The sequence below is a fragment of the Trachurus trachurus genome (assembly GCF_905171665.1).
Source record: "Trachurus trachurus genome assembly, chromosome: 24".
NCBI classification, from domain to species: Eukaryota; Metazoa; Chordata; class Actinopteri; order Carangiformes; family Carangidae; genus Trachurus; species Trachurus trachurus.
Window position 1 is genome coordinate 22,587,538 of NC_139910.1, and position 26,543 is coordinate 22,614,080.

Here is a 26,543-nt window from a genome sequence, read left to right on the forward strand (position 1 = left end):
GACTTGTTTCTGTGCTTCAGAGATCATCCTGACATCAAGACATCTGATGACTCATACATTTAGCAGCAGTAGATTCAAACATGTTCCACCCCTACGAAAAAAGAAGAATTTAATAACACAATAATATAAATAGACAATAGCATATAGTGTGTCCCTTGCAGGTTTTGAATCAGGACTGCAGTTCTAGTAAAGCAGCCAGAATGACATCATGGAGATAGCTGGGCACTGCTCAGGCCAGTGAGAATACATCAAACCACACTGTATTTCTCTGCAGAATGAAATGAAATGGCAGCTTGGTAGGTTCTTCAGCCCATTGGGATGATATACTGGCTGAAATACAAATACAAAAGCTACAGTAGCCTCCACAGTTGGCCTGAGCAGTGCCAGTCTACAGATGCACAGGTACTTGAGATGTGGATTTTGAGAAACAAACTGGCTGACTGCTTTCTGTCTATCACCGGCTGCTGAGCTCTTCCTGAGTGGTGGTGGTGCTGCTGCATTTGTGAATAATTCAGTTTCACTGCAGCTCATAATGACTGGTGAAAAGAGAATCGGGAAAGAGGAGAAGAGAAACAGACATTAAGTTTCCCTGCTGTTATTTTTGCAGTATAGTGTGTGGTTTTGTGCAGCCTGCGCTGAAACCTTGAGTCCAGCCCGAAACGGAATCAAACTGAAACCAATCAAAGCGAAGTAAAGACAATTGAGGCTAATTAAGACGGAGAGAGGAACAGACGGAGAGAGATGGAAGCGACCAAGTTGTGATTGACGAGAAAAGGGAGATACAGAGGAACAAAGTAAAGAAGAAGGCGAAAAAAAAACAAGGAAAAAAGGGAGCCAGTGTGAATCGCCTGCCCGACTGGAGACCGGACTAATTATCACTCTAGGGCTGCTCTGTTCTCCCACGCACAGCACAGTGTCACTGCAGCAGGCGAAACGTAGGACTGAGCCCAATCCACTCGGCTCAGGGAGCGTGTCCCGCAAGACGTCCCGACTGACGTGTGAAATGCAGCTCAGGATCGCGTCCATTATCACCTCTCCTTTCATCATCTGCAGTCGTAACACGATGGCTTCATGATTTCAAAGGGGCCCGGAGAACAGAAATGAATGTGTTGTAATTATGTTATTTGTTATATATTGAAATACAAATCATCAATATGTTCACAGAGGGTCTCATCCTACCTGTGGTAGAAAATGATGTAATACTTTCATGGAAGAAAGAGAAGCACAGTTGTTCTTGAGATGTCTCTACATTTGGCACTTTCTCTATCAACAGCCAGACTTCTGAGTCAGGGACACATCAAGGAATTGGGTAAATTAGATTTAGTGGGAAAGGGGCCACTTGTTGAGGGTATACTCAAAGAATCCAGACAGCAACACAGACTGTTCAAGTAGAAGTCATCCACTCTTAAAGGAATAATTCACCAAAAAATGAAATTCAGTGATTAGTGACTCACCCTCGTGCTGATGAATACTCCAGAGTAGTTTTTTATTCCTCAAAGTGCATCTGGAGACCCGGGAGGCCTTGTCATAGTCCAACGAAAACTTTATAATAGGGCCAGACACAAAAACGTCCATACGCAAATACCATCTAACATTCCTCCACACTGCTTGTCCACTGCAATCCAAGTGTCCTGAAGGGATACAGTCCAGAGTTTACCCGAAACGACGTAATTTAGGAATAAAAAAAACTACTCCGGAGTATTCATCAGCATGAGGGTGAGTCACTGAATTGAGTCACTTTTTGACTGAATTTCATTGTTTTGTGAACTATTCCTTTAAGAAACATATATAAACATTAAATCCTAGTTAAATCAACAAGAGTGACTGTATAATGAGGAGGTTTGAGAATGGCTTGTGCAGGGGTGTTAAATACTGAGCAGATTAATAAGAAGGAGATGTTACAGTTGAATATGATTGAATAATATTAGTCAGCTCGTAGCCAAGCAGTTGGTGAATGAGCCGGCGATTGCAAAGCATTTCAAAAGCAGCTAATGCCAATCTGCTGGGGCAAGGCCAACTTTTGAATTGATGCTAATGCAAAGCTCAGTTTCCTTACGTGAGTTCCAAATCCATAATCCAGTGTGTTTACATTTTGTTTCTGTGAAACAGTCATTAAGACATCTTGATTTCTGAGTGTGTCATTGTACTCCCCCACAATGCGGCACACAACGGAAAAAGGAGAAGCAACGAGATGTAAATAATTACGAGGAACTGTGGACGGTGGTAACACCTTTATTAACACTTTTTTTATATATTTTAACAGCAATTCTGTACTTGGATGAGTAGTAGCTACACACTGTATGTACTTAGTATGCATGTGATGTAGGAAGAAAAGCCTGTGTTGCTTGTTGGGCTCCTCCAACTTTAAACTTAGTTGCCCGTGCCAAAGACATACCTGTGCAGATGGCAGGAAGGAAGCAGAACATCACAGGTGTGCACATGCCAAAATGTCCCAGTTTCCTTTGCACCAGCCCAGCTGGTTATATCATCTGTCTCCACACTTAAACATGTGAGGCAAAAGTGCAACTATCTTGATGTTTATTAAGGTGAAAGTGTTTTTTACTACTTTTCACAACCAACCTACACATGTTTGCCACTATAACCAATTTAATAGTTCTATTACACATGTTTATAATTTTGTATCTGAATATTTTTCAGTTCATACTCATAGCCTTGAATTCTATTCATCATTCTTTACTGCACACTGCCTTGGGCTGTATGCTTACATGTGGGACGAATAAAACCTTATCATTTTTAATCAAAAACCTTAAAAGAACACTCTTAAAACTGACAAACTGCTGTGATTTCAATGTCAGTTTGTTCCAATGCATGATAGTTTTACACAATCACACACAATCAAAACTGCATGCAGGTTGGGAGTCTTTAAATAAGCCCCAAGTGTACATATAAGTGTATTAGGAGTGTTTGTGTGTTTACCATAGAGTGTGGAACCAGGCTGCTTCCTGCCTTTCACTACAGCATATAAACTACAGCCCTGTGGCCCTGAGAGTAGAATGTGTGTGTGTGTGTGTGTGTGTGTGTGTGTGTGTGTGTGTGTGTGTGTGTGTGTGTGTGTGTGTGTGTGTGTGTGTGTGTGTGTGTGTGTGTGTGTGTGTGTGTGTGTGGAGACACAAACAGCAAAGCAAGTAAATAACCAAGCAAGGTTAAACATCACTGCCCTACTGTGTCTAAAATCAAAGTGTGTGCAAGTTTTTCTCGCCATCATCCAACACGTCGAAGGACCAATGTGATGCAACGTAAAACAAATGGTAACAGTTTTTCTATGGGATGGCAGGGAAACACAAAAGCAGTTACGGTGTCCCCAGCTGTAGGATGAAGGATGGTCGTGTCACCAAGCTCCATAGACACTCTTAAATTTTGCTGCAGTGACAAACTCAGCATCTGTTTGGCGTTCCTCATAACACATCTCTCTCTCTCTCTCTCTCTCTCTCTCTCTCTCTCTCTCTCTCTCTCTCTCTCTCTCTCTCTCTCCGCCAAGACGGGGGATTTAATGTTTAAGCCTCCTGTCAACTCTCACAGTAAAACACCACTGCTATTTCTTAATATTCCATTTTTATTCATCTCATGGCGACATATACAGTCAGTTGCCTCTCCCAGAGTCAGATGCCACTAAATCTCACATTAATTACAGTCCTCTCCTGCTCCTGATGTTTTCTATTGCCTGCAAACCCTGTTTTCAGTCCCTAAGCTAAGCTAAGCTAAGCTAACCAGCTGCTGCCTGCCGCCAGATATTTTGAGAGAATATATTGGTTTCAATCCTCAATTCTCTACAAGACGAGACATTTGAATGAAAGCGAATTAATCTATTTCCCAAAATGCTGAATCGTTAGCATAATATTGATATTGCAGGGTTTTTTTTTTTTTTTTTTTTACAAAATGATGAAATACAAAAAAAATACGGATATATTGCAGAAACAAAGAAATGTGTCACAGTGGAGAAATGCTCTGCGGAGATTAGCACAGCTTCTATCTTATCACAGATTTTATTTTTAATACATGCTCAGGAATACTGTGCGTATGGATCATAAGGAATCTTCTATCTGAATCCTTCATGGAGTACAACCTGCCAACTCTTTGGTCGTGCCGTGTGAATACGCTTTGTGTGTCTGTTTAGACCGGCTGCGCTCTTCGTCGTGTGATTCATGGATTGCTTCACACTCAAATGGGTTCCTTTGCTTGAGATGGTAAAATAATTCTCTTGCATTTTCCCCTTTTCTCCTGACATTGCCTACACAACACATTATGTCCATTTGTTGTGGATGCAACCTTTTATCCTTTTATACCCAAGCCACTAAGTTGCTTCTCTTGTATCCCATTATAACCATGACATTAAATGCATCAACACATTGCACCAGCATTAATAACTTATGACAAATTCTCATCACAAAGAAGATATCGGTGATTTAGTGCGACACGCCCTTCATGGTTTCCATTGGTTGTACATTTGCATTACTTTTCCTTTTGTCTAATTGCACGTCTCACGCTGGGTGACTTTCTTTTTTCCACACTTTTTTTTTAAACATTTAAACCACAGTCTGTAGTCAGAGTCATCCATGTGGAAGTCCATTAAGGATTCAGTAGCTTGCATCAGTGTAGCATATGTTGGCTGACGCAGGAACAGGACAACACATACTCAAGGAAATGAATGTACAGTACATGCATTGCCTGTTACTGGGTGTGTCGCTGCAGGAGCAGTAGGAGAGACTGCATGGGGTAAGTTGAGTATAGGGGCAAGTTGAGCCACCCCTTGTTGCTAGGAAACCATAAGAAAAATTGAGCATGTGACCAAATATTTATGAGCAAGGCATCATTTCAAAATATTTATGAGCAAGGCATCATTTCATGGAGTCTGTGAACAAAATAATTTGACATTTATGTCCAAAAAAACATTTTTCACTCTCGAAAGTGAATTTAGTCGATCATATGTTTCATGAGAATTGTGTTTAGTCCAAAAGAGATAGTTATATATTTGTTTTATACATCAGATGTGGTATCTATCGACTGCAATATGAGGTACAGTAGTAAACACAGCATGAAAGTGCACCATTTTAGCTGTGGGGACTAATAAAGTCAATATGGTAGCTGTGGGGTAAGTTGAGCCACCTGTTGATCCACCATGTTTGATTTAATTATTAAATCAAGATTCTGGATTTGTATGATTACATATTCCTGAGAAGAGACCAAACTGGTGAGGCCAAGCTTTACTTTCAAAAGAGAAAGATGAGGGATTCTTCCCAAGATGCACTGTAATCGCAAAACTCCCCAAACCTCAGTGAGTTGGTTTCTCAGCAGTTTTTACTCACCTGCAACTTGGACGGGTGGAGTATTGAGTAAAAGGGGGAGGTGGGAGATGGATGGAAGGGAAGGAGGAGGGTGGCTCAACTTACCATGCTCCTATGCTCAATTTACCCCATACACAGGATAAGTTGTACCACAAGACTACTTTTTTTTTGGACATGCTGTATTATCAACACAGTTATGTTTACAGCTGTTTGTAGGGATGTACATTACAATATCCTGAAATATATGTAGATATATTAGTTAGCAACAAAACTATAATTACCTTGATGTAGTGATCCTGAATATGAAAAGTGTCTTAAAGGGAAAGTTCAACATTTTGGCAAGTAATAACGGAACGAGACAGAGTTGTTTTAGAGGTAAATTCATGCTAAACAGCTGATGTGCATTCCTGTCGGGGGCAGTTTTTCAGCAAGCAGTCTCTGCATTCCGTTATTATCTCATAGCGTGGCAAATGTGCAGGTCACAACTTGTCCACCAGAGCATTTTGGAGTTGTTGGATTGTGTACTTGATGAGTTTGATGAGGGAAACCAAGAAATCCCATTAGCCTCCGTAGCGTAGCTCTGAGTAGCTCGTGGCTCTGCTCTGCCGTTCTAAAAATATCTTGCACCGACAATTAAAGGTAACGAACCTACTGCTATGGCTGTAGGGATTATAGCATGGGCCAGTTTGCCAAAATGTTGAACTATCCCTTTAATTTACCCCAATCTCTCAGTTTGATGGAAGGACACAATAGTGTGATGTTGCCTGGGTACATTTTGTCAATGAGACATGAAGGGAAGATTGCTGAATTACATTTACCCACAGTGTTATTATTCCAACTTATGGCTGGAGCTGTGAAGCAATCACAGGGCTTTCTCAGACCGTCATGGCACCCACCCAGACCCCCTAAACATGATGGATGGCGATGTTGCGATGCTGGAGAGCGTGGATTATATGAGGTCAGATGAAAAAAAAAAAAAAAAAAAAAAAAAAGGCAAAGAAAAAAGACGCCAGGCTCCTGTTGTCTATGAGGACACTTGGCTGCAGCCATGGAATTGTCTGCTGCTTTGTAATACAACCGCAGACCAGCGGGCAGGGAATCCTGCCAAGATGAAGTCAGTGTTTGTATCTGAAACAGCCTCCACGGACCACTGTCCTTTGACGGTCAATGAGCTCACTTTGTGTTTCAATCAAAATTAGGCAATTTGGATGGAAAGCCACTCATGCATCAGGCAGCAGTTTGTTTTGTCCTCTCAGTTGGAAAAGTAGAAACCAGGAGTCAGGCAGACACGCACCTCGTACGTGGGCTGAGTACATGACCTGTCGCAACACAAGTTTTCAAAGAGCTCACTTCACTCAGAGATGGCTGGGACTGTTTATCTTGAGAACTATCAAAATTACATTTCATCCTTGATCATTATGTGAGGCTCCCGGCTGAGGGGGGAAAGCGGGGTGCTGCAGCATTAAGAGAGAAATGAGAGATATATTTTTAAAGCTTTTGCAACTTGCTCGAGGGAGCTTCACGCCTGTGCTTTAACAACACTGCACTCTGAGAAGAGCATTTGAGGTCTACTTACATTTTCAGGGGCTACAAAAGTATTTAAAGACAAAAAAAAAACCATTCTGAAAAGAATGATTCATATCAAACTGGTTGAGTAAACAACACATCTTGAATCTCAATTTATTTTATTCTGTGTTTGTTTTACCCACATCCGGTAGCCATCCAATTTGGAAACTAAATCATCTGTTAGTGTGCGTCTGTGTGTTTTAAAGGAAGTGTGTGCATGCACAGCAGTAGTAAAGTAGCCTCTGGGTTTGCTCAGTGCGTGGCTTGATTTCCTCAGTGGGGGTAGAGACACAGCCTGAGCAGACACATTCATCTGGACTAAGGCACAGGGAGTCTGCAGCTGCAGGTAAAAAAATAAAAATAAAAAAATAAAAAACTGACAACGAAACATATTTTCATAACCACAGTCTTGGAAGAAAGAAAGAGAAAGGGGGGGTCAGGATTGGGGGAGGAAGTGAGGAGAGTCGCAAGAAACAGAAACTGGAGATGGAGGAGAAGGGGTAGAAGGGAGGATGGGGAGGTGGGAGGTGGGGGCTGAAAGAATAGAGTTTTGTCGGAAAACTCAGCATCCGTTTCACAGGCCCCAGGCTCTTAGTTGTCATCTGAAACATTTTCTCTGCTACAGCCCGGATGATTTCCTCCCTCTCTCCGCGCACTCTTTCAATGCAGCAGCAGCAGCAGCGGCGGCGGTGGCGGTGGTGGAGCTCTGTGCAAGTCCAGTGTTGTATACGTTCACTGGGAAGCAGCAGAGTGTTGGGATGCTGATATTTTCACAATCAGTAACATGAAAGACTATTAAAGCTTTTATACAACAATGGGGGTACGGCCAGTTCTTTCCACGCTCGTGCTTCTCACTCACGGCGAGGATTCAGCTGCAGCGTTGCAGTTCACTGAATGTTTCATATGATCCAATTGGAATTGCAACGGTTTGTTCTCTCTGTTTCCCTCTGTGTGTGTGACCATGAGCCTTACAACAATATACAGAAATCACTACATGAGTTTCTGCTTTTAGAAAAGACCACTTCCAGCAGACCTGTGGCGCGATAGCCCTCTCCTCATTACATGTTTTCCTTTGTAGGAATGATTAGTTGTTACTCACTTTAATTGGTTGGATTAAAATCAATCCTCCCCCATGAACAGCAAGGTTTCATAAATCACAGAGCAACATAGTTTTGCGGTAAAGCTGATGTATCGCGTCTATTCAGCCGGTCAGCAATCGATCATGAAAATGCCCATGAATCTTCTTGACAGGTTAAATGGTATTTACTCTGCAAAAAGTGAAGTGCCGGCTAACTGGCTTGTTGCAACTCTGCGTGATACCCTTGACCTTTCTGTGTTTGCCGTGGCAGCAGCCTCTTAAATTATCAATGAGGGAAGCATTGAACCGTGGTCGGCTGGACAGAATGCAAAAGAAGCCGTGCCATGATTTCGGTGCAGGAATCAACTCATCAGCGTTTGATCAAAAAAGTTTCTGTAAGAACACAGAAAGAATCAAGGAATGCTACAGAGAAGTTATTAGCTGACACTTGTGATTATTACTCATTTTTTTTATGATTTATTGGCTTCTAAATGGAAGTATAAAATAGGCTTAGTGCTCTAAGTGGAAGTCACCTTGGTCAAGAACATCAGCAATGCCGGTAAATGGCAATAAAGATAAGCAGTTGCGCTATAAGCTTATTAATGTGGTCCGGCTGCTCTTCCTAATCCCTCTGTCTTTTACATTTGATAACAGGCAGAGAACGTCTGCTGTCACCTTTTCCACTTCAAAATCCCAGACATCTCTTTTCTTTCTGCTTAATAATCACTGTATTGTGCGTGCCGGTGGATTGCCTCCCGTTTGTGTGTGTGTGTGTGTATTTTCAGTTTGTTTGCACACAGTGAAAAGCAGCACAGCTTGGCGAAGATGAGGCGCACGCTCTCTAATATGCTCACGGTCTTCTAATATCGCACAATATTTTTTCAATATGTCTCATGGGCTCCTTTGGTTTGGTTTTATATATGTGGTCTTTAATGAGCTCTCCAACAAACAGCGGACGACAGCAGGACGAGAGGTTAAGAGCAGCAGCTACTGTAGTGTGTACATGCGTGTGTTAGTAATCTGTAGCTTAGCACGCCGAACAGTCGAGGTGTGTTTTAAAGGAGACATATTATGTCCCTTTTCCACAAATTAAAATAGTTCCTAGGTGTCTTAAAGACATGTCTGTGACATGCTTCGGTCAAAATACCTCAAGGATCAAACATCACAGCTCTTTCTTCATCCATTCAAAACAGCCCTGTTCAGAACGGCTGGTTTCAGTGTCTGTCCCTTTAAATGCAAATGAACCACTGCTCACCCCGCCTCGCCCCTTCTACTGGTACCTGGTAGGGGTGGTATTATGCAAATTCGACTAGTTACATCATTGCCAGACGACCGAGGGAACAGCTTGTAAAACCACATGGATTTCAACCTAGGGAGCCTGAAAATTACAGATTTCTTTGTCAATTTTCACATTTTGGGGGCTGAAAGGCAAGAAAAACACCCAAATATATGTTAAAGAGTGATATTTCCATAATATGTCCCATTTAAGGTGCGACAGTTTGATTGTATGTGTGTTTGTGTGTGTGTGTCAGCTAACATATTCTTGTATTAATGACTGTCCCTGACCTTTCTCTTTCACAGCTCCCATCAACCCTCATCTGAGTAAGTAATGTGAACCTCACTTTGCATTTCTCATCAGTGCGAGCGCCTCCTGTTGCAGCACAGTCTGTGGGAACAGTGGGGAAAGTTAAAGCATGTGCACGCTCCATGGAGATCTGACTCTCCACATGTCACACTGCACTGGAGGATCTGTCTAAGCGCAGCTAAACCAAGTACGATAGATAAGACCATCCCGTAGGAGCTGAGGGTAAAACCTGTGTCGGGCTGTTTGACATGTTGAGGGCTTTAAGTCTCTGCAGGACACCGCGCTGCTGTATGTTTGCATGTGATCCGTGATTGTGTGTACATCTGTTGCACGCTCCGTGTTCTGCGAGCATCGCTTATGCATGCATCTGTGCCGTTTTTGTGTTTTATATTTGTTAATGTTTAGTCCCATTTGTGACGCATTTCATTGTTGAAACTTTACAAATTTGCATTGTTCACGCCTTGAGAATCCACACTTAATCACTGTTTGCTGTGCTGCAGTGTGCTGCTGCGTATTGTGGTTTATTTATTTATATAGATATATATTTTGGTGGGTGTTCAGTTCACACAAACATTGCCAACATAATAACAAACATCCTAATCACCAACATCATTATCCAAATCCCTGAAGGAAACTATCTTACCTGCACGCCTCCTCTTCCTCCCTCCTTCCTCTGACTATCCTCCCAAATCCTCCCATCTCTCTGCCGGGTGCAAAAGGCGAAAACATTTAGTTTAGCTCACAGTGGATGGGGGGCGTCGGTGTCTAGCGCCAGGAGCTAGACCTCCATTTAAATCTGCATGCCTATGAGGAGAGGAGTCAAGAGCGCCTTCAACCTGGCCTCTTCCTCCATGCACTCTCCCACTCCACCACCTCTCCCTCTCCTGCTCACTTTCCGTCTCTTTTCTCTTCCCCTCTCTGCCTCGCAGCGCCGCTGCCCTCTTCCATCCCTCGGCCCATCCACCCACTCCCTGCCTCTCTCTGTATACGTTACCTCCATTACCTGAGTAAAAGCTGCAGATTCTGCTCCTCTCAAGGTCACCACTCCAAACTGCTCCCAGCTACGTTTTAATAAATCAATGAATATTTATCAGAACACATGCCCGCATCCTGAATCTAAATGCTCGTTTTTACTATCTCTTTGAGGACAGCGCTCAGCGGCGCCATGTCCTCTGGTTAGGTGTTTTGCTTTGTTTGTTACATGAATTAAATAGGGGTTTTGACATCGTTGATCCTTCCTCTACCCCTTAATTAAAGTGAGTGGGCTGTTCCCCACGCGTGCCATTTCTGACTATTCATTAGTATATTACTATAAGTGTTCAACATTCCCTGACATGCGACCCATCATAACCTCATGCTGGAGCAACAATTACTCTTTTTTTTTTCTTGAAGGGTGACAATCCCACACTTTCATTCCCCCTCTGCACACTCCAGTAGTTTAAAAATTGCTGTCAAAGGGGCGTTGAGAGCAACAGAGGAGAGAGGAGGGCGAAGGGGAGAGGAGGAAGAGGGGAGATGAGGAGGGGAGGGGGGCGGAGGGGAGGGGGGGGACCTAATATCTCCACCTGCACACCCACTACAGAGAAGATGGAGAGTGATGGAGAAGCAGGGAGGCGGGGTCCATTTTAAAAACTGATTATATAGAGTCTTACCAGTGAGATACCACAAAACACCCAAGGACAGTCTCCTCATTTTTACTTTCCCCTGTGAAAAAAAGAGAGTTATTCAGAATTGTTATTACAGCAGTTCAACAGATTCACTTCTCATGTGGGAAACACGACTCCCGCAATGTCAAGCAACATCAAGAAAACCCATTAATACCTTTGAAAAATCATTATTTACTGTTTCTAACCTCTTTCACATGAGATTTGTGTCTGATTTTATATTATTTACTGAGGCAGTGTGTGTGAGTGTGTGTTTATTGAATGCTATCCATCATGATTCAGTGGAGGGCTGTCATGGTATAGCCTCTAATAACCAGTTTTGATACACACACACACACAAACACACAGTGCTGTTGGGTGTATCCAGGGTGCAGCACAGTCTCTGCAGAGACTTTTCGTTTTGAACTGAACCAAACTGCATGTCGTTGTTCAAGACAGAAAGACAGAACGCGCTCAGCGACGTCTCCGCAACAGTCAGCGAGTGATCACGTCTTAATTTAGAAATTCTGCTCACCAGATCATATGGTGTAATTAGGACTGGGCTGTTGTATATCCCCCCTGAGACACACACACATACACACACCCCAGGAAATCTCATAAATATACAATAGGTGTCACACTGCTCGCATACTGTGCTGTAGCTTCTAGGCTTTGTGTAACTTTTTTCTTTCTTTTGTAATGATGCGAATGCGGGAGCTGAGTTGTGTTCTGTCGCTCACTAGGAGAGTTCCACTGCAGCTTTGAGGAGGAGCCCATCTGCATGTTCAGCCAGGACAAGAATGATGATTTTGATTGGACGCGGCACAGTGCTGCTACCCGCGACACCAAGTATACACCCAACACCGGGCCCAGTGGCGATCGCAGTGGATCCAAGCAGGGTAGGTATTCCTTCAGGTCTGATTGACGTTTATTAAACCCCCTGCCCGAACAGCGATTGTCCAATCAGAGCCTCTCCTCAGCTCCTTATCGTTTGCTTAGTACTGTTTTATGTTTACAGCAGTGTAGGCGTGTGTCAAACTGAGCTGGAATTGTATTGGAAACTCTGAGTTAGTAGTGTGCCTATGTTTCACACATACTTGGACAGATTTAAATTTCCCGTGATGCTTAGCATGACTACGTATGTAAAAAGTATAGATACATAGATAGATACATGTCATATACACACAACAGTGAATTAGAGCAACCGACCATGCTGAGCAATTACATTTCTCAGATGTGGATTTATGTATCATATTGTAAAAAAAAAAATGCACCAACAGGAAAAAAACAAACACACAAGGTGGAGATTATTGCCAGCTGTCAGAGTGGCTCTGAAAACACTGCACCTGCTCATTGGATTGGAAATGAGATGGCTGAATGCACACGTTCAAATGGACACCGCATTGTTATTTCGTATATAATCCATGCATAAATACAGGATCTCCCACAGCGTGCGGATGAACTGTAATTATCATGTTACTTACTGCTAAATGACGTGGCAAGACATAGAACTAGTAACGTTGCCCGTTCGTTATGTCGTAGCTTTGTTACTGAACGTGGCACCCAGAAATTTACACTTTTTGAAACGCTGAAATAGGCTGGAAAGTTTAGAGTTGTTTCCAATCTGCAAAATAGATGATTTCAGCTGCAGTCATTGTGTCACCAGTGGCTTGATGCAGTGTAATCTCACAGTGAGCAGCTTGACCAGTTATTTTCCAGGTTCCATCTGTAAGCAGTGTTGGGCACGTTACTTTAAAAAAAGTTTATAGTTAATTAGTTATAGTTACTAGTTACTTTCCCCAAAAAGTAACTGAGTTAAAGGGATAGTTCAACATTTCCGAGGCAAATTCGCCCTTTGCCATAATCCCTATAGTTTTAGGAGTAGGTTCGTTACCTTTAATTGTCGGTGCAAGCTGTTTTTAGAATGGCGGAGCAGAGCCGCAAGCTGCTCATAGCTATGCTATGGAGGCTAATGGGATTACTTGGTTTCCCTCATCAAACTCATCAAATTCACAATCCAACAACTCCAAAACACTCTGGTGGACAAGTTGTGACCTGACCCTTCCACCACGCTATGAGATAATAACGGAACGTTATGAGTTACGAGTTGTTTTTGAGGCAAATGCAGAGACTGCTTGCCGAAAAACTGCATGAATTTACCTCGAAAACACCTCAAGTTGTCAAGTTACGTTACGTTATTATTTCATAGCGTGGAGAATGACTATGGGCCAATTTGCCAAAATGTTGAACTTTCCCTTTAATATATCATAAAAGTTAACTAAAAACTTATTCCCAAGACAGTAACTATTGCGTTACTTTTTTATAAAATGCTCGAATATGTCAAATTACTTGGACTTGCCCCCCTAACCTCCTAACCATAACCCCAACTTCCCGTTTATCTGGAACTAACCAATTAAAGATAGATAAACAAAGATAAACAACTTGTGTATAAATGTGTATATACTGTAATGTACACTTTAAAGGGTGAATTTCTTCGTGACGGGACTTCTTGAGTCAAGTAACGGCGTGAGCCTGTTGCTGTTTATGTGGGCACATAAACCAGAGCAACCTGCACAGTAATTAGTATGCAATATGTTACTTACTGTACATGTGCAGGTATTTCATATTCAACGATTTGAACAGCGAATTAACAAAATTGGATTTGCAGGAAGGAATCCATCTGAGGACTCGTATAAAATCCTCTGATGGAGGTTATCTGTGGTGGAGGAGAAGTGCCTATTATGGCGCTGTGGCACCAGCAGCAGCTGATGCAGTAAATAATGCATCAGCTTTAATCACCTAATGGTTTCAAAATGTCCAGCATTTCATTACCGGCCCCATTCCTCTTTGCGAATAATTATCTGATATGAGATTCAACTGAGGGAGATATTCCATTTGATTTTGGCTGGAGGGGCGTGGAGCTGCTCACAAGCTACCTTCCCTGCGCCTGTGGCTGGGTAGAGATTGGCCTCAGATTATGTGGCTCAGGCGCAATCACAGAGCAGTTTGACTCGCTGCCATTGCCGCCGCTGTCCATGACTGTCAGACCACGGGAGCATAAATGTAACCCCATTGTTATCATCTCGATTTTGCCCCTGGTTATTGCTATTAGTAAAAGGAGAGCTGTCCTTCGTAGAAGGCCCTTCTCCTTATCTCTTATACGGAAGGTTTCATTTCCATCGTCCTATCACAGACCGGCTGAGAAAGCAGCTGAGCATGACCAAGGATGCCGCGCTCTTACCCAGTGTTTAGAGTGAGGACAGTGTGAGAGCAGTCATGGGATTCTGAACACTGCGTTCTTATTTTTCAGGGTGTGTCTGCTGTTTGTGCAGCTTCCCACTGAGCCACAGTGACTATGTCCATAAGGCATATTCACATATTTACTGCACTACATACCTAAGTATTCACAGGAGACATTTGATTGGTAACAGCTTAAATGAACTGGATGTTTTTGGCCAACAGCTAATAACCAGATTAATTGCCAGCATCTGGGATTGTGATGATGAACAAGACTCTTAGCCAAGATGTCTGATGAACCTTTTATACACACAGTTTTAATATTTTTATTTTATTTATCCTTTAGCCAAAGTTAATGGAGATCCAAATAAATGAAATATCTCGAAAGCTATTGTGGGTAAACCCTCTTTTCAAATTATGTCTAGAGCACAATCCATAAAAAAGAACAATACACAGAGCAGAGTTGGAAGACACATACAAGTGCATTCAGACAGCAACAATGTACAATCATCATTTAAAACAGTTGCAATTAAAAGAACAGGTATTTTTGATGTTTTCCAAGTGGCCTAAAGTAACAAATATATTGATTTTTAGGGTCTGTTGAAGAAACTATAAGCAGGTTTACCAAATTTGGAATTTGTCTCGGGAACATTATTGCTTGAGTGGGTTGAGTTGTTTTGGAGAGGCCCGTTTAGTAAGTTACTGAGGTATGGTGGCCTGTGTCCTGTTAAAACCTTGTAGATAAAAAGATAATAATGAATGTCTCTCCTGATGGATAAAGGTGCCCATCCCACCTTTCCTACAGTACAGTGTGCAATGATGGGCTGGCTGCAGTGATGAATCTGAGAGCAGAGTGGTATATTCAGTCCAATGAAGCAAGAGTAGAGGCAGATGTGTGTTTGTAGATGATGTCACCATAGTCCAGAACAGGCATGAATACAGCATCGATGATTTGTTTCCTGTAGGGCAGTGGGAAGTTTGATTTGTTCCTGTATAAGTATCCATTTTTTCATTTTAATCTAACTGTGAGGTCATCAATATGAAATTTAGACCAAGTTTTTGGTCTAACCAGATACCTAAATACACTACCTGTCCAAAAAAAAAGTCACCACTTTTATTTAACTAAGCTAGGTAAGAGCCTCCCATTGGATACTTACTGCATGGATGATTATGTTTCAGCTGGCAACAACTTATTTAACCTTGATGCAGTCTCATTTCTTAAACAACCATGTTGGAAGACACATCCTGTGGTCGTGGAAAATATATTCATTTGTGGGGGTCAAATTATTGACATGCAAGCATCAAGCAAATAAAACATCTAAGGAAATTGCTGAGACTTCTAAAATTGGGTTAATAACTGTCCAACGCATTATTAAAAACTGGAAGGAGAGTGGGGAACCATCATCTTCAAGGAAGAAATGTGGTCCAATGTGACCACAGAGTCCGACCTTAACCCCATTAAGAATCTTTGGAAATAAATGTTGTGACATTGCAGAAGCTTATTGAAACGATGCCACAACAAATGCATTCAGTAATCAAAGCTAAAGGCAACCCAATGAAATATTAGTGTGTGTGACTTTATTTTGGGATGGGCAGTGCATTTCTATTCTTCCTTTGAATGTTATGTCCTGTTAAAGTAGTGATGTGTAAACTGTCGTCTGCCTTATTTCTGGCTCTTGAGAAGATTTTATTTATGGTTTTGTCCACGTTGAGAATTCATTTCAGATTATAGAGGGAATGCTGGAGTTTGTTGAGGGCTTGCAATGATTATTATTACATTCATTATTCTTTAGTTGTCTATCATCCTGAAAAACTATAGCAGCTTTAAGGAAGTTACATCATAGTCGTAAATCTTACTCTCAGTATCTTTCCATAAATATATACAGTACATACTCATAAATTCATGTCCCTGTGTTTCAAGGTTTCTACATGTACATCGAGACGTCGAGGCCGCGGAAGGAAGGGGACCAGGCTCGGCTTGTGAGTCCGTTTTTCAACGTAGCGCCGAAAAACCCGTACGGTATCACCAACCCACCCGCCTACTGCTTCGGCTTCTTCTACCACATGTATGGAAAACACATAGGTAAGTGAGATACACTCCCCATACGCTTGGCCGGCCTCAGCTTGTAGAAGAAACAACCGTGTTGCTCTTTGAAGTAATCTGTGGAGGGGATCCTCTTAATTAAACTCATTGCTCAATAGTTCATTGAAATAGATGAAGAATGAATAATTACTCTCATTCTTTAAAGATTTTGTCGCCACTCTGTCCCGCTCTGGTTGCTTAGGCAGCAAAAGCATCTTCAAGTGAAACTAAAAAATGCCTTGGCAATGCTCTGCTAAATGAAGGGGATGCGCTCTTATCTGTGCAGAACTAACCAGTCAATGAGAAAACAGCACAAATTTTACTCAACAAAAAAAAGAAAAAAAGTCATCAAGCATCTGTCGGACATCACAGTGGCTTTCAAATCTAAATTGAGAGATGAGACTGTTGAAATTGCTGTCCACCACATACGTGTTTCCCAGTGGGCTTTTCTCTTTGTGTGTGTGTGTGTGTGTGTGTGCGTGTGGGTGAAAGAAGTTTGTTTGTGAGACAGGAAACACAGGACTCACGCTGTGCTGTAAAAAAGGAAATACAAGCAGCAGAATTTCAGTCATTACCAGAGAGTTTTTCTCCACGTTGGGTGCAGTTGGGAGTTTGGTGTTTTCATGTTAAAATGTTCTAAATGCGGCTTTTAGATGTTTCAAGCAAAGGGTATCTCACTCTCACAACAAAGCCCTACACAGGTGTGTACACAATCCTGGGCGTCAGCTCTCACACTCCTCTGTGAATGCAGATAACAAACCTGTATGGCCCATTTGAAGATGGCTGAGCAACTGAAGGAGCACTCTGAGCCTCACATCTCTGACTCTCTGGCCTTCTCCACCAGGGACCCAATCAGCCAACCACAAGCACTCCTGCTCTCTTGAGTGCGTTGGTGTTTGTGCTGCTGGTGTGTTTGTGAATGAGGGAGCGCCGAGCGAGATTGGATCTCGGCTGGAAAAACTGCAGGTTCACACAATCGTTGAGGGCCACTAGTGAAAATTTGTCTGCCCCGGCTTATCATGAGCTACCGCGCAGGTCCACAACGCATGTGAGAGGGCAGCTACGGGTGTGGCTGTAGGAGAGCAGTTTGTTAGACCAGTGTTTCTCAATCACCCCCAGTGGTACTTGGTGTAATTGGAAGGGGTACTTACAATGATAAAATATCATTTTATTGAGTGACACCCCACTCCTCCAGCATTTCAGTGAACAGTCCCCATTAATTTCTTAAAGGGATAGTTCAACATTTTGGCAAATTGGCCCATTGCCATAATCCCTATACAGAGGCTAATGGGATTTCTTGGTTTCCCTCATCAAACTCATCAAATACACAATCCAACGACTCCAAAACGCTCTTGTGGACAAGTTGTGACCTGCACATTCACCACGCTATGAGATAATAATGGAACATTACGAGACAGAGTTGTTTTCGATGTAAATCCAAGCAAAACAGCTGATGTGCGTTACAACTTGTCCACGAGAGCATTTTGGAGTTGTTGGATTGTGTATTTGATGAGTTTGATGAGAGAAACCAAGAAATCCCATGAGCCTCCGTAGCGTAGCTCTGAGCAGCTTGTGGCTCTGCTTTGCTGTTCTAAAAATAGCTTGCACCGACAATTAAAGGTAACAAACCTACTGCTATGACTATAGGGATTATGGCAATTGGCCAATTTGCCAAAATGTTGAACTATCCCTTTAATTGCACTTTTATTGTGAAATATCAAACAGGAAGGTGGTATAGCAACTTTTAAAAATTAACTTTTCAACTTACATTTGTTGAAATGTGTTTTTTACCTTCAAGGGAGTACATAAATTAGCTGTTAGTTATACATATCTGAAAAACACAGCATTGAAATTGCATATTTGCCTTCTAATAAATATTAGATGGTGTAATTAAAAAGGCTACTTTTTGGGGGGTTGGGCACGTCCTCAGGTTTGCTAAAAATATGCAGGGGTTCAGTGCCGCATGAAGGTTGAGAACCACTGTGTTAGACAACAAGCTGATGTTGTGCACTGCTTAAAGCATTTCTATTTCATGTGATGCTCTCTGCTTTTAAGCAACGCAAAATTTAGAAAACTCTGATTGGGTCCAATGCGGAGATATTAACTGAACCAGTGTGAATGGCTCTCAAACCAGTCCAGCTCCCTCTGTGTCCTTTATAGTTGCATTCGTGCATGATGTGACCTGTTTTGTTGTAGTAGTCATCAACTGTCCAGCTCCAGCGTGTCTTAGGTCACTGCACCGTTGTGTGGTGAGTCACATCTTGGACTATTTATCGCTTGTTGTTGCCCAAACCACCAGATGACTTTGGCTTTTAATCTACCACCCGGGTGCCGCTCTCCAGCACAGCTGTGTTCTGCCACGGAGTATCACCTTTTACATTTGAATTTTTAAAAAATACTCTAAAAATAAGAAATACCACTTCACCAAAGACATGCTTTAGCTCATAAAAGAAAAATAAGTCGAGGGTAGATAGAGAGGCAGTGAACAGAGAAATGTGGAAAGTAAATCAACACACAGAAGGGACAAGTGGTGGCACTTTTATGAGTATTAAACTTGAACTTGACATTCAGTACAGTAACTGAAACGCCACAGACTGGAAAATATACTTCTCTCTCTTTCCAACAGCGTGTTTACAGTGAACATTTGGCTGCTTTTAGCTCAGTATTCTAGCGAGACGTCGGTGGTATCATCTCGTCTCCACCCTCCACCTGCTCCGCTGAGCTGAACCTGCTGCTCCGACCTCGGCCCACCCGGCTCTTCCCTGCTCTGCTTTCTCTGTTCTCTTCTCTCTTAGAGAACGGATTAATATATTCTTGCGATTCTTATGTCATTCACCACATAAGATTCACATTATTCCCTTTGAAGTTTGTTTAACGACTCTTTATTTGCATTAATAATATAAAGAGGTTTGCAGATTGCTCCACTGAGTAATACACTGTTTTTCTCATTTGGGGATAAACTGCAGCCCACAGTAAAGAGGTTTTTCTTATTTTGTTACTGAGAATTTTCAATGCAACACTTATTCTTTTTTTTTTTTTGGCATGACCTAGTGAGCTCACCGTTTTATTCCATGCCATCCATTATGAACACTTTGAATATGAACTGTGAATACTCCACAATCATGAATGACCAGAACACTGTAAAAGGTAATACTGATTATTTGAACATTTCCTCTAGCAGGGGCACCACACAAAGTAAAAGTGAAGTATATAGGTCAATGCAGATTGAAGTGCAAACCTTTTTAAAAAACGCCACTAAAACTATTTTCACAGCTACAAATCAGCGGGGATAAGTGGGAAAATTTGCTTCCCATAACATGAGTGGGCCGACCCTTTGGCACCGAGTCGACAACAGGACGCCGCAAGGGCTGAAATTCAGCCAAGCTACTTTTCAGCCGTCCTCAGAGCAGAGGCCGAATGGGAAGTGTCCAGGTGGGAGGGGACGGACCAAACATCTGGAGAGGTGGAGAGAATGTAAGGATAGAGGTGTTGGACGGCTACTCAGCAGGGAGATGAGAGCTCCTCCGGCTCCCTGCCGAGGTTGAGTAGGCCATGACATTTCCAATTTGCTCAAATTGATCGCCAGCCAGACCCTCTCTTCTCTGCCCTCCCCGTCTGTGGTGAAGCCCATGCCCAGACTGTGGCGTGTTATGATGAATGGGCTAAATGTCAAGGACTTGAAACCCAGCTCAGATCCTCTATAGCTACGCTCCATTTAGTATTCTGCCTCTCCAGCCGTGAAAGAAATTTGCCCCCGAGCTCAGGAATGTAGGTTTGTGATGTTTTCCGCCTAGAGAATGAATGTTTATGACAAATGGTCCAAATAATGTACGTTCACATGTTGCTGTATTATTTTTCTCTCATCACACGGAAGTTTTGTTGTTTTAAGTTGTGGAGTTGTGGCGTTTTCATATTTAGAGCTGTGAGTCACAAAGCCATCAAACGTGGCGCGGCTCCGTCTTGAAACGCTGGAAGTTTTGATTCTCTCTGGGACGGCGCCGCTGAGGTGAGTCACAGTCAAGTTGTGGCACGGCAGCGCTAAAGGCCACAATCAGTCGATAAGGAGTCTCGCCTACACACTGATGAAAACAGTGGCACAGGCTCAAAGAAACTCCTCCGTAGTTAGCCAGCGGGGGGATACCTGAGACAAGGTCACACTTAATTACTGAAGCGCACATCAAAGTTTGCCTTTGGAGCCCGTGTCGCATTTGTTTATAGGATTAAGTCTCCAGCAAAGCACACCAAGCAAGTCTGTTTTAAGCCTGACCTTCTGAGAAGCAATGGAGTCATCCTTTCATTAGCAAGGAGGGTGGTACCACACCTTCGATCCCCCACTCTCACTCTGCCGCTCGGCGCGTAATTGAAAAATTTCCAGTAGCAATTTCTCACTTTTCTCTTCCAGACTCACATCTTCCTCCTCTCAGATCTTTTTAAATTTCACAAGTGTCTGCCACAGGTATTTCTTTAAGAAAAAAAGAAAAAAAGGGTACTCCAAAGAATATACAGCAGATGCCTTTGCTCGGGATGTGATGACACTGACATAACCACCTACATCGCATTGAGTTCAAAGAAAATGTAAGCCAGCCAGCTCAGCAAGAATCCTCCTACATCCTGAACACTTCAGTGGTAGATGAAACCGCAGGTCATGTTCTGTACAAGAGCTCATCTCTCACTGGAGATTGTGCTGTCGTTGGGGAAAGTGTACAGCGTTGCTGATGAGAGAGTATGAACAGGGACATACAGTACAGTATGGCTCCCCTCCGTTTCTGCGCCTTGTTTTTTTTATTTTCTGTACGGTAATGAGGCACCTCGCTGAGGCAAAGATGCATCAAAAAGCAACGTTTCCGTCTTAGACGCCGCTGTTTCTGCTCATCAGCTGTGTCAATGCCAAGGTGCTTCTTTTCTTGTGAAATTCACTTGACTTCAGAGCGGTGGTCCTACTGAGCCCGGCGATGGTGTCTCTGTCAATAAACTGATTTGGGCCCCTTTATCCCGCTTCCTTTTGGCCCACCGCAAGAGGTCGGCTCTCTCTCCTATATACACACATTCCTGCTGCATGGCAAATAGGAAAAACTAACACAATCAGTGTGTTTGGAGAGCCCGGGTAAAGTAGTTGCACTCGGTGTCATCATCTGACAGTTTTATATCAAAGCCCAGGGCCAGACAAGAAGAGAGTCTTCAAGTCAGAACTGCTATATAGTCTATTCTGTCTCAATAAGAGACTGTATTTGTGTTATTGTAAGGAGTTATATCTATGAATTCAGCTGAAATGGGTTTGTCAGGTTGCATTTTGGGATGCAGAGTTGGATCCAGCAGAGACATCCAGTAGTTTGTCCTGTGCAGCTGAGGTGGAGGTGGCACAGGAAGCTGCTCAGGGCAGAGACAGTTTGAAACGAACACTAAATTAGATAAGAACAGGAAAAGTATTTGCACTCAAGAAAAATTCTCATCACACACCACCCATTAATGATAATTAATTTGGATTATTATGAGCTAGAGAATAATTTACCATCACTTACGGAACCACAGTTTTAATAAATGTATCAATTCACAAGACCTGAGTTTAACCTTTGCTACTGGTTGGCTCTGCTCTGAATGCAGAAGAATACATAAATCTGAAATGCAGGAGACAGCGGTGAATATTAAACTTTAAAGTCCGGATCCAATCTCTCCTGCAGTTTTACCCTGGAGTTCACAGTCCAATCCCCCCTACTGTTTGTCAGTGGTTTGGTGGTATATTATAATAATTGTCAAGTCGTTATGAACCTGCTGTTAAACTACCTAGACCAGTTAGAGCCTGATTTCCCAACTTTTATTGCTCTTTATCAGTGAGAGCCCTACAAGGGGAGTGGAAAAACATAAAATTATGACTTTTATTTTTAATTTAATTTAAATCTAACAAAGATCTTTCACATTGAAGTGTCAGTATGTGTTTGTCACTCCTCAACCAACCCGCTGATACAGACTGCAGTTAGAGGAACTGCATGAAGTGGAAAAGTGTTTGCCAATGATTAAATAACATTCACGGCTAAGTCTAGTCGAAGTATGAAATTATTTGGTATTTATTTTAATTTATCGGGGTAAAAGGGAATGTAAATATATTGCTTTACAAGCAACATTTCAGCACCCAATTAAGACTGGTCCAGAGCATTATGTGTTCTTTGCAGGTAGTTATAGAGTAAGCTCAAAATAAACAGTTCAAAGTTATTAACATAACTGCCGGAAGCCATAAGTGTGAGGGGGAAAAAAATTAGAAAACTGGAAACTTTCAGAGAAAACTTTGACTAGCCCACAAAACCAACATTTGCACTGTGTCTGGGAAATTTTTCCTTCCACACAAATCTGTCTGACTCATTTCTGCATACAAAAGAGCGCTGAGAGGTGGGGACAACAGACCACCTGGAGGACTGTTGACCTACTTTAGTTTAAAAGCAGTGTATTGTTGGGAGCGCAGCAGGGAGGAATGAATGCACCAGGTTTAAGGTAATTACCACAAAAATAGTTTATAAAATGACAGTGTACTGTACAATTATTTTTATTATTAAGCTTTACTCTATGTTCAGTAGCAAATGTTCCATGGTTCAGGTCTGCACAGGGCCATTTATATTTAGTTGGAACGTGTGTGTGTGTGTGTGTGTTTGCACTGACCTGTATGTGTCCGTCCTCTTCATGCAGGAACACTGAACGCCTTCCTAAAGCAGAAAGGCCAGACGACCTCCGAGGGTCCTGTGTGGTCGCTAAGTGGTAACCAAGGTGACCGCTGGAAGCAGGCCAAAGTAAGCATCCATCCAACGGCGTCCTTCCAGGTGAGACCAGAAAAATCTTCATCAATCCAACCAACACCTCGCAGCATTCCCCCTGTCGGCCTTTATTTTCCTCTCTGCCTGTGTTTGTATAGCCGAGTATTAGTTTCCTCGGGGCCTGCATATTGATGTAGCGCTTCACAAGCCTCGATATTAAGCAGAGAAGTGGACGGGATCCATACACATTGTTTGCTATGGAGAAAGCAATATCACTCACAGTGCGCCATTACGAAGCCTAATCTTTGTGAGTGGCGAATATAGGACTTCAATATTCTCCATCATTTTCACGGCTGCAGTTGTGGAAAATAATTATAGTTTCAGCTGCACCTCTGTGTTTTGTCTTTATTTGCACTCTCACTTTTAACGGTCCCAGCACCACAAGCATTCTTACTTTTTACATTTTTTGACATTAAAAATTGAAATAAACACTTGCCACCTGCTGTTATTTTTTATGAGGAGCTATTTAACCAAATTACACAGTGTATTTATTTAGATGTTATCATGCTGTGGTGCTAATTTCTTGTTTTTGTGGACTATCAAGGCTGCACTGACAAAAAAAAACAAAAAAACAAACTTGTTATTTTCCCTCTAGGTGGTACTGGAAGGTATCCGGGGACCAGGCATTGAAGGAGACATCGCCATTGATGATGTCACTCTGGAGGAAGGGGAGTGTCGAGGCCCGCCGTCCAGTGAGTAGCGCCAAATGTCCCCTCTTCTGTCTTACCTGAACTCCAGGTCCCCCCCGCCCACCTCGCTGGACAACGCTGAGATTAACGAGAGGGGATCTAATCTTAGACAGAAGCCAGTTTTGGACTACCATCTCATGGGGAAAACACAGTTGTCATAGTAACAGTGTTGTACTCACATGAATGATAGCCACGCTGGCTGAGTGGAGCTGATCGTAATTGCGCTGTAGGAACAAACAGAAGGTAAAAGCAGAAAGCAGGACACAGAGAATGGTCGGCAGATAAATGTCATCTTTGTTATTTAATTTCAGTTATTTATAATTGGAGGAGCGTTATTTCCAAAAGGCTCTACAACACTGACCTCCATTTAACATACCGTAGGCTACTACAGCATACTTTTTCATATTTCATGTCATTCATGGAGTATAACCGGGCATCTAAAAGAGAAGCAGAGTCAGACGTCTGGGTCTTCAAGATTTATTCTTTTTTCTCTTATTACTGCAAGATTATCATCCTAGTTATTTTTCATTTGGATCCATTATGATTCAAAGCGACAGCATTAATTCATTCCGAGTTGAAGAGTGGTCGAGTAATGTTATGAATTATACAATTCAATCTCACATAATGAATCTTACATGACTTGAAGTGATGTAAGAGGGCAGAACTGAGAAATATCTCATGAGGGCTGATCTGACATGACTTCTGACTGAAGATGTCGCCGTCTTAGGATCCGGGTGCACAGGTTAGTTTTGCCGTAAAAGAACAGTTCGACATTTTTGGGGGACTGCTGATACTTTCTTGCTGAGAGTTTTATTGGAAGACCCAAACCACGGTGTCTTCTGGTGAATTTGGAACTGAAACCAGGAGAGCTCATCCAGCTCTGTCCAAAGATGAGAGAGATGAGTCTTTATTGTCTCCCTTGGGAGAAATTCATTTTGGACAAAGATGGCAGAATCAGTTTTAATACTTTGCAGCTTTATTTGTAAAGAAAGAAAGAAAGAAAGAAAGAATTGACTAGAGACTTACTTGAAGGTCAACCAGATACCCCATAAAACCATAACTGTGTTATTTATCTCTAGCTCTCAGAAAGAAAGAAAATAAGTGCGTTTGTCAAAATGAGGAGGCCCCTTCACTTCACGTTTGTTCTGTTTTGGGGCCTTTGGGCATCTTGTGTTTTTCCTCTTTGGAGTATGTAATAACAGCAGCTACCACCGCTTTCTGTTTCTTCTCTGTTCAGATATCAACTCCACGGCTCTGGCCACATCCTCCCATATATGGCTGCAGTGCATCACCTTGATGGTGTCCCTCCTAGAAGGTCAGAGGTGACCCCTCTCTCCGTCACCTCAGAGGCGAATATTCAGACCCACCGTCTGTGAGCTATACCCTCGGCATCCAATCACCAAAGATTCATGCATCCTGAAAGCAGCAGGGGTCCCCTGACGGACCACGGAGGGACCGAAATCAATAAAAGAGAGAAAAAATAGTGATAAAAAAGTTACACAAAAAGTAATAAAGAAGATGCGCAAATTTTTTTAAAGAGACCTCTTTTACAGAAAAACACTCCCCGGTGCAGGACTCTGGACGTCTTTACGAGCACAAAGACAGGTGGGCGATGACTAAGCCTGGACTTTGGCGAAAGGGTTCATGAGTGTCGAGGGAGGACAGTTTGTAAAGCACAAGAACAATTTTATGAAGTTATGAAAATATCTGTGGAAGGTGGCGGAGTAGAGACACTGCTGACTTTTTGAAGAGGAAATAACATTTCCCTGCTTACGAAATACATGGAATCAGACCTTTCTCTGTGTATCTTTATCTTCATTTTCTTGCACCAGATGCCAATCACCGACACTTGTTTTTCAGACTCGCCCAGCGTCACGTCACACCTTGGCATTTCCTTATCTTGCTTGGTGCTGTACTGTAGAAAAACAAGGACTCTGGCAACATTCAGTTCTGTCTGCTTACTCCCTCTGTAGCTGCCTATGTATCTTTTAACACTGTGCTCACGAGTCCCAAGTGGCCAAGCGACGGTATGGTGGCAGAACAATAAATGCAGAGGAGTCAGCGGAGGTGTAGACAGCTGGACTGGGCTGAAAGGAGTTCAAGCTCATGAGCTGAAACTAAAGGGGAAGAGGTGGAAAAGGAGGGCAGAGAGTAGGGATGAACGGGAGGAAGAGTGGAGGGAGGGAGGGGAGGAACAGGCAGAAAGGTCCGATTAGTGAGGCCTGACTCGAATATTCAGTCAGCGGTCCGTCTGTGGAACAGAAGCCACTTTACTTTCTGCCATGAAACAAAGTGCCTTCAGATTACAAACCGAATCGTGAGCCTGGGTGTTAATCAACATCGAACACGTCTCTGTTCATGTTTCCTCTGATGGGCTATTTTCTACATGTTTCTTTTGCCCCACAAGTGCTGATGGGAGGGCACGCTTATTAAGAGGGAGTACGAGGGTTGTGCAACACCCGGATTTTACTCCCGATGGGACAGTTGCCCGTGTGCGTGTGTTTGTGTGCGTGCGTGTTCGATCGTGTGTCTTTGTACGAGTGCGAGTGTGTGTGTGTG

At 42.6% G+C, this 26,543-nt stretch overlaps 1 protein-coding gene across 1 annotated transcript in view; it reads left to right on the forward strand.

Annotated features, from left to right (window-relative positions):
* Positions 1 to 25,310, forward strand: part of LOC311007603 (MAM domain-containing glycosylphosphatidylinositol anchor protein 2) — a gene marked incomplete at its 3' end in the record, with an annotated part of 194,251 nt that extends 168,941 nt beyond the window's left edge. Inside the window, exons 13-18 of the mRNA XM_084000852.1 lie at positions 9,529 to 9,549; positions 11,919 to 12,074; positions 16,334 to 16,495; positions 23,171 to 23,301; positions 23,891 to 23,987; positions 25,222 to 25,310. Of these exons, the coding sequence (XP_083856978.1) occupies positions 9,529 to 9,549; positions 11,919 to 12,074; positions 16,334 to 16,495; positions 23,171 to 23,301; positions 23,891 to 23,987; positions 25,222 to 25,310 (656 nt within the window). The remainder of the gene's footprint in view (positions 1 to 9,528; positions 9,550 to 11,918; positions 12,075 to 16,333; positions 16,496 to 23,170; positions 23,302 to 23,890; positions 23,988 to 25,221) is intronic.
* Positions 25,311 to 26,543: the final 1,233 nt, after the last annotated feature.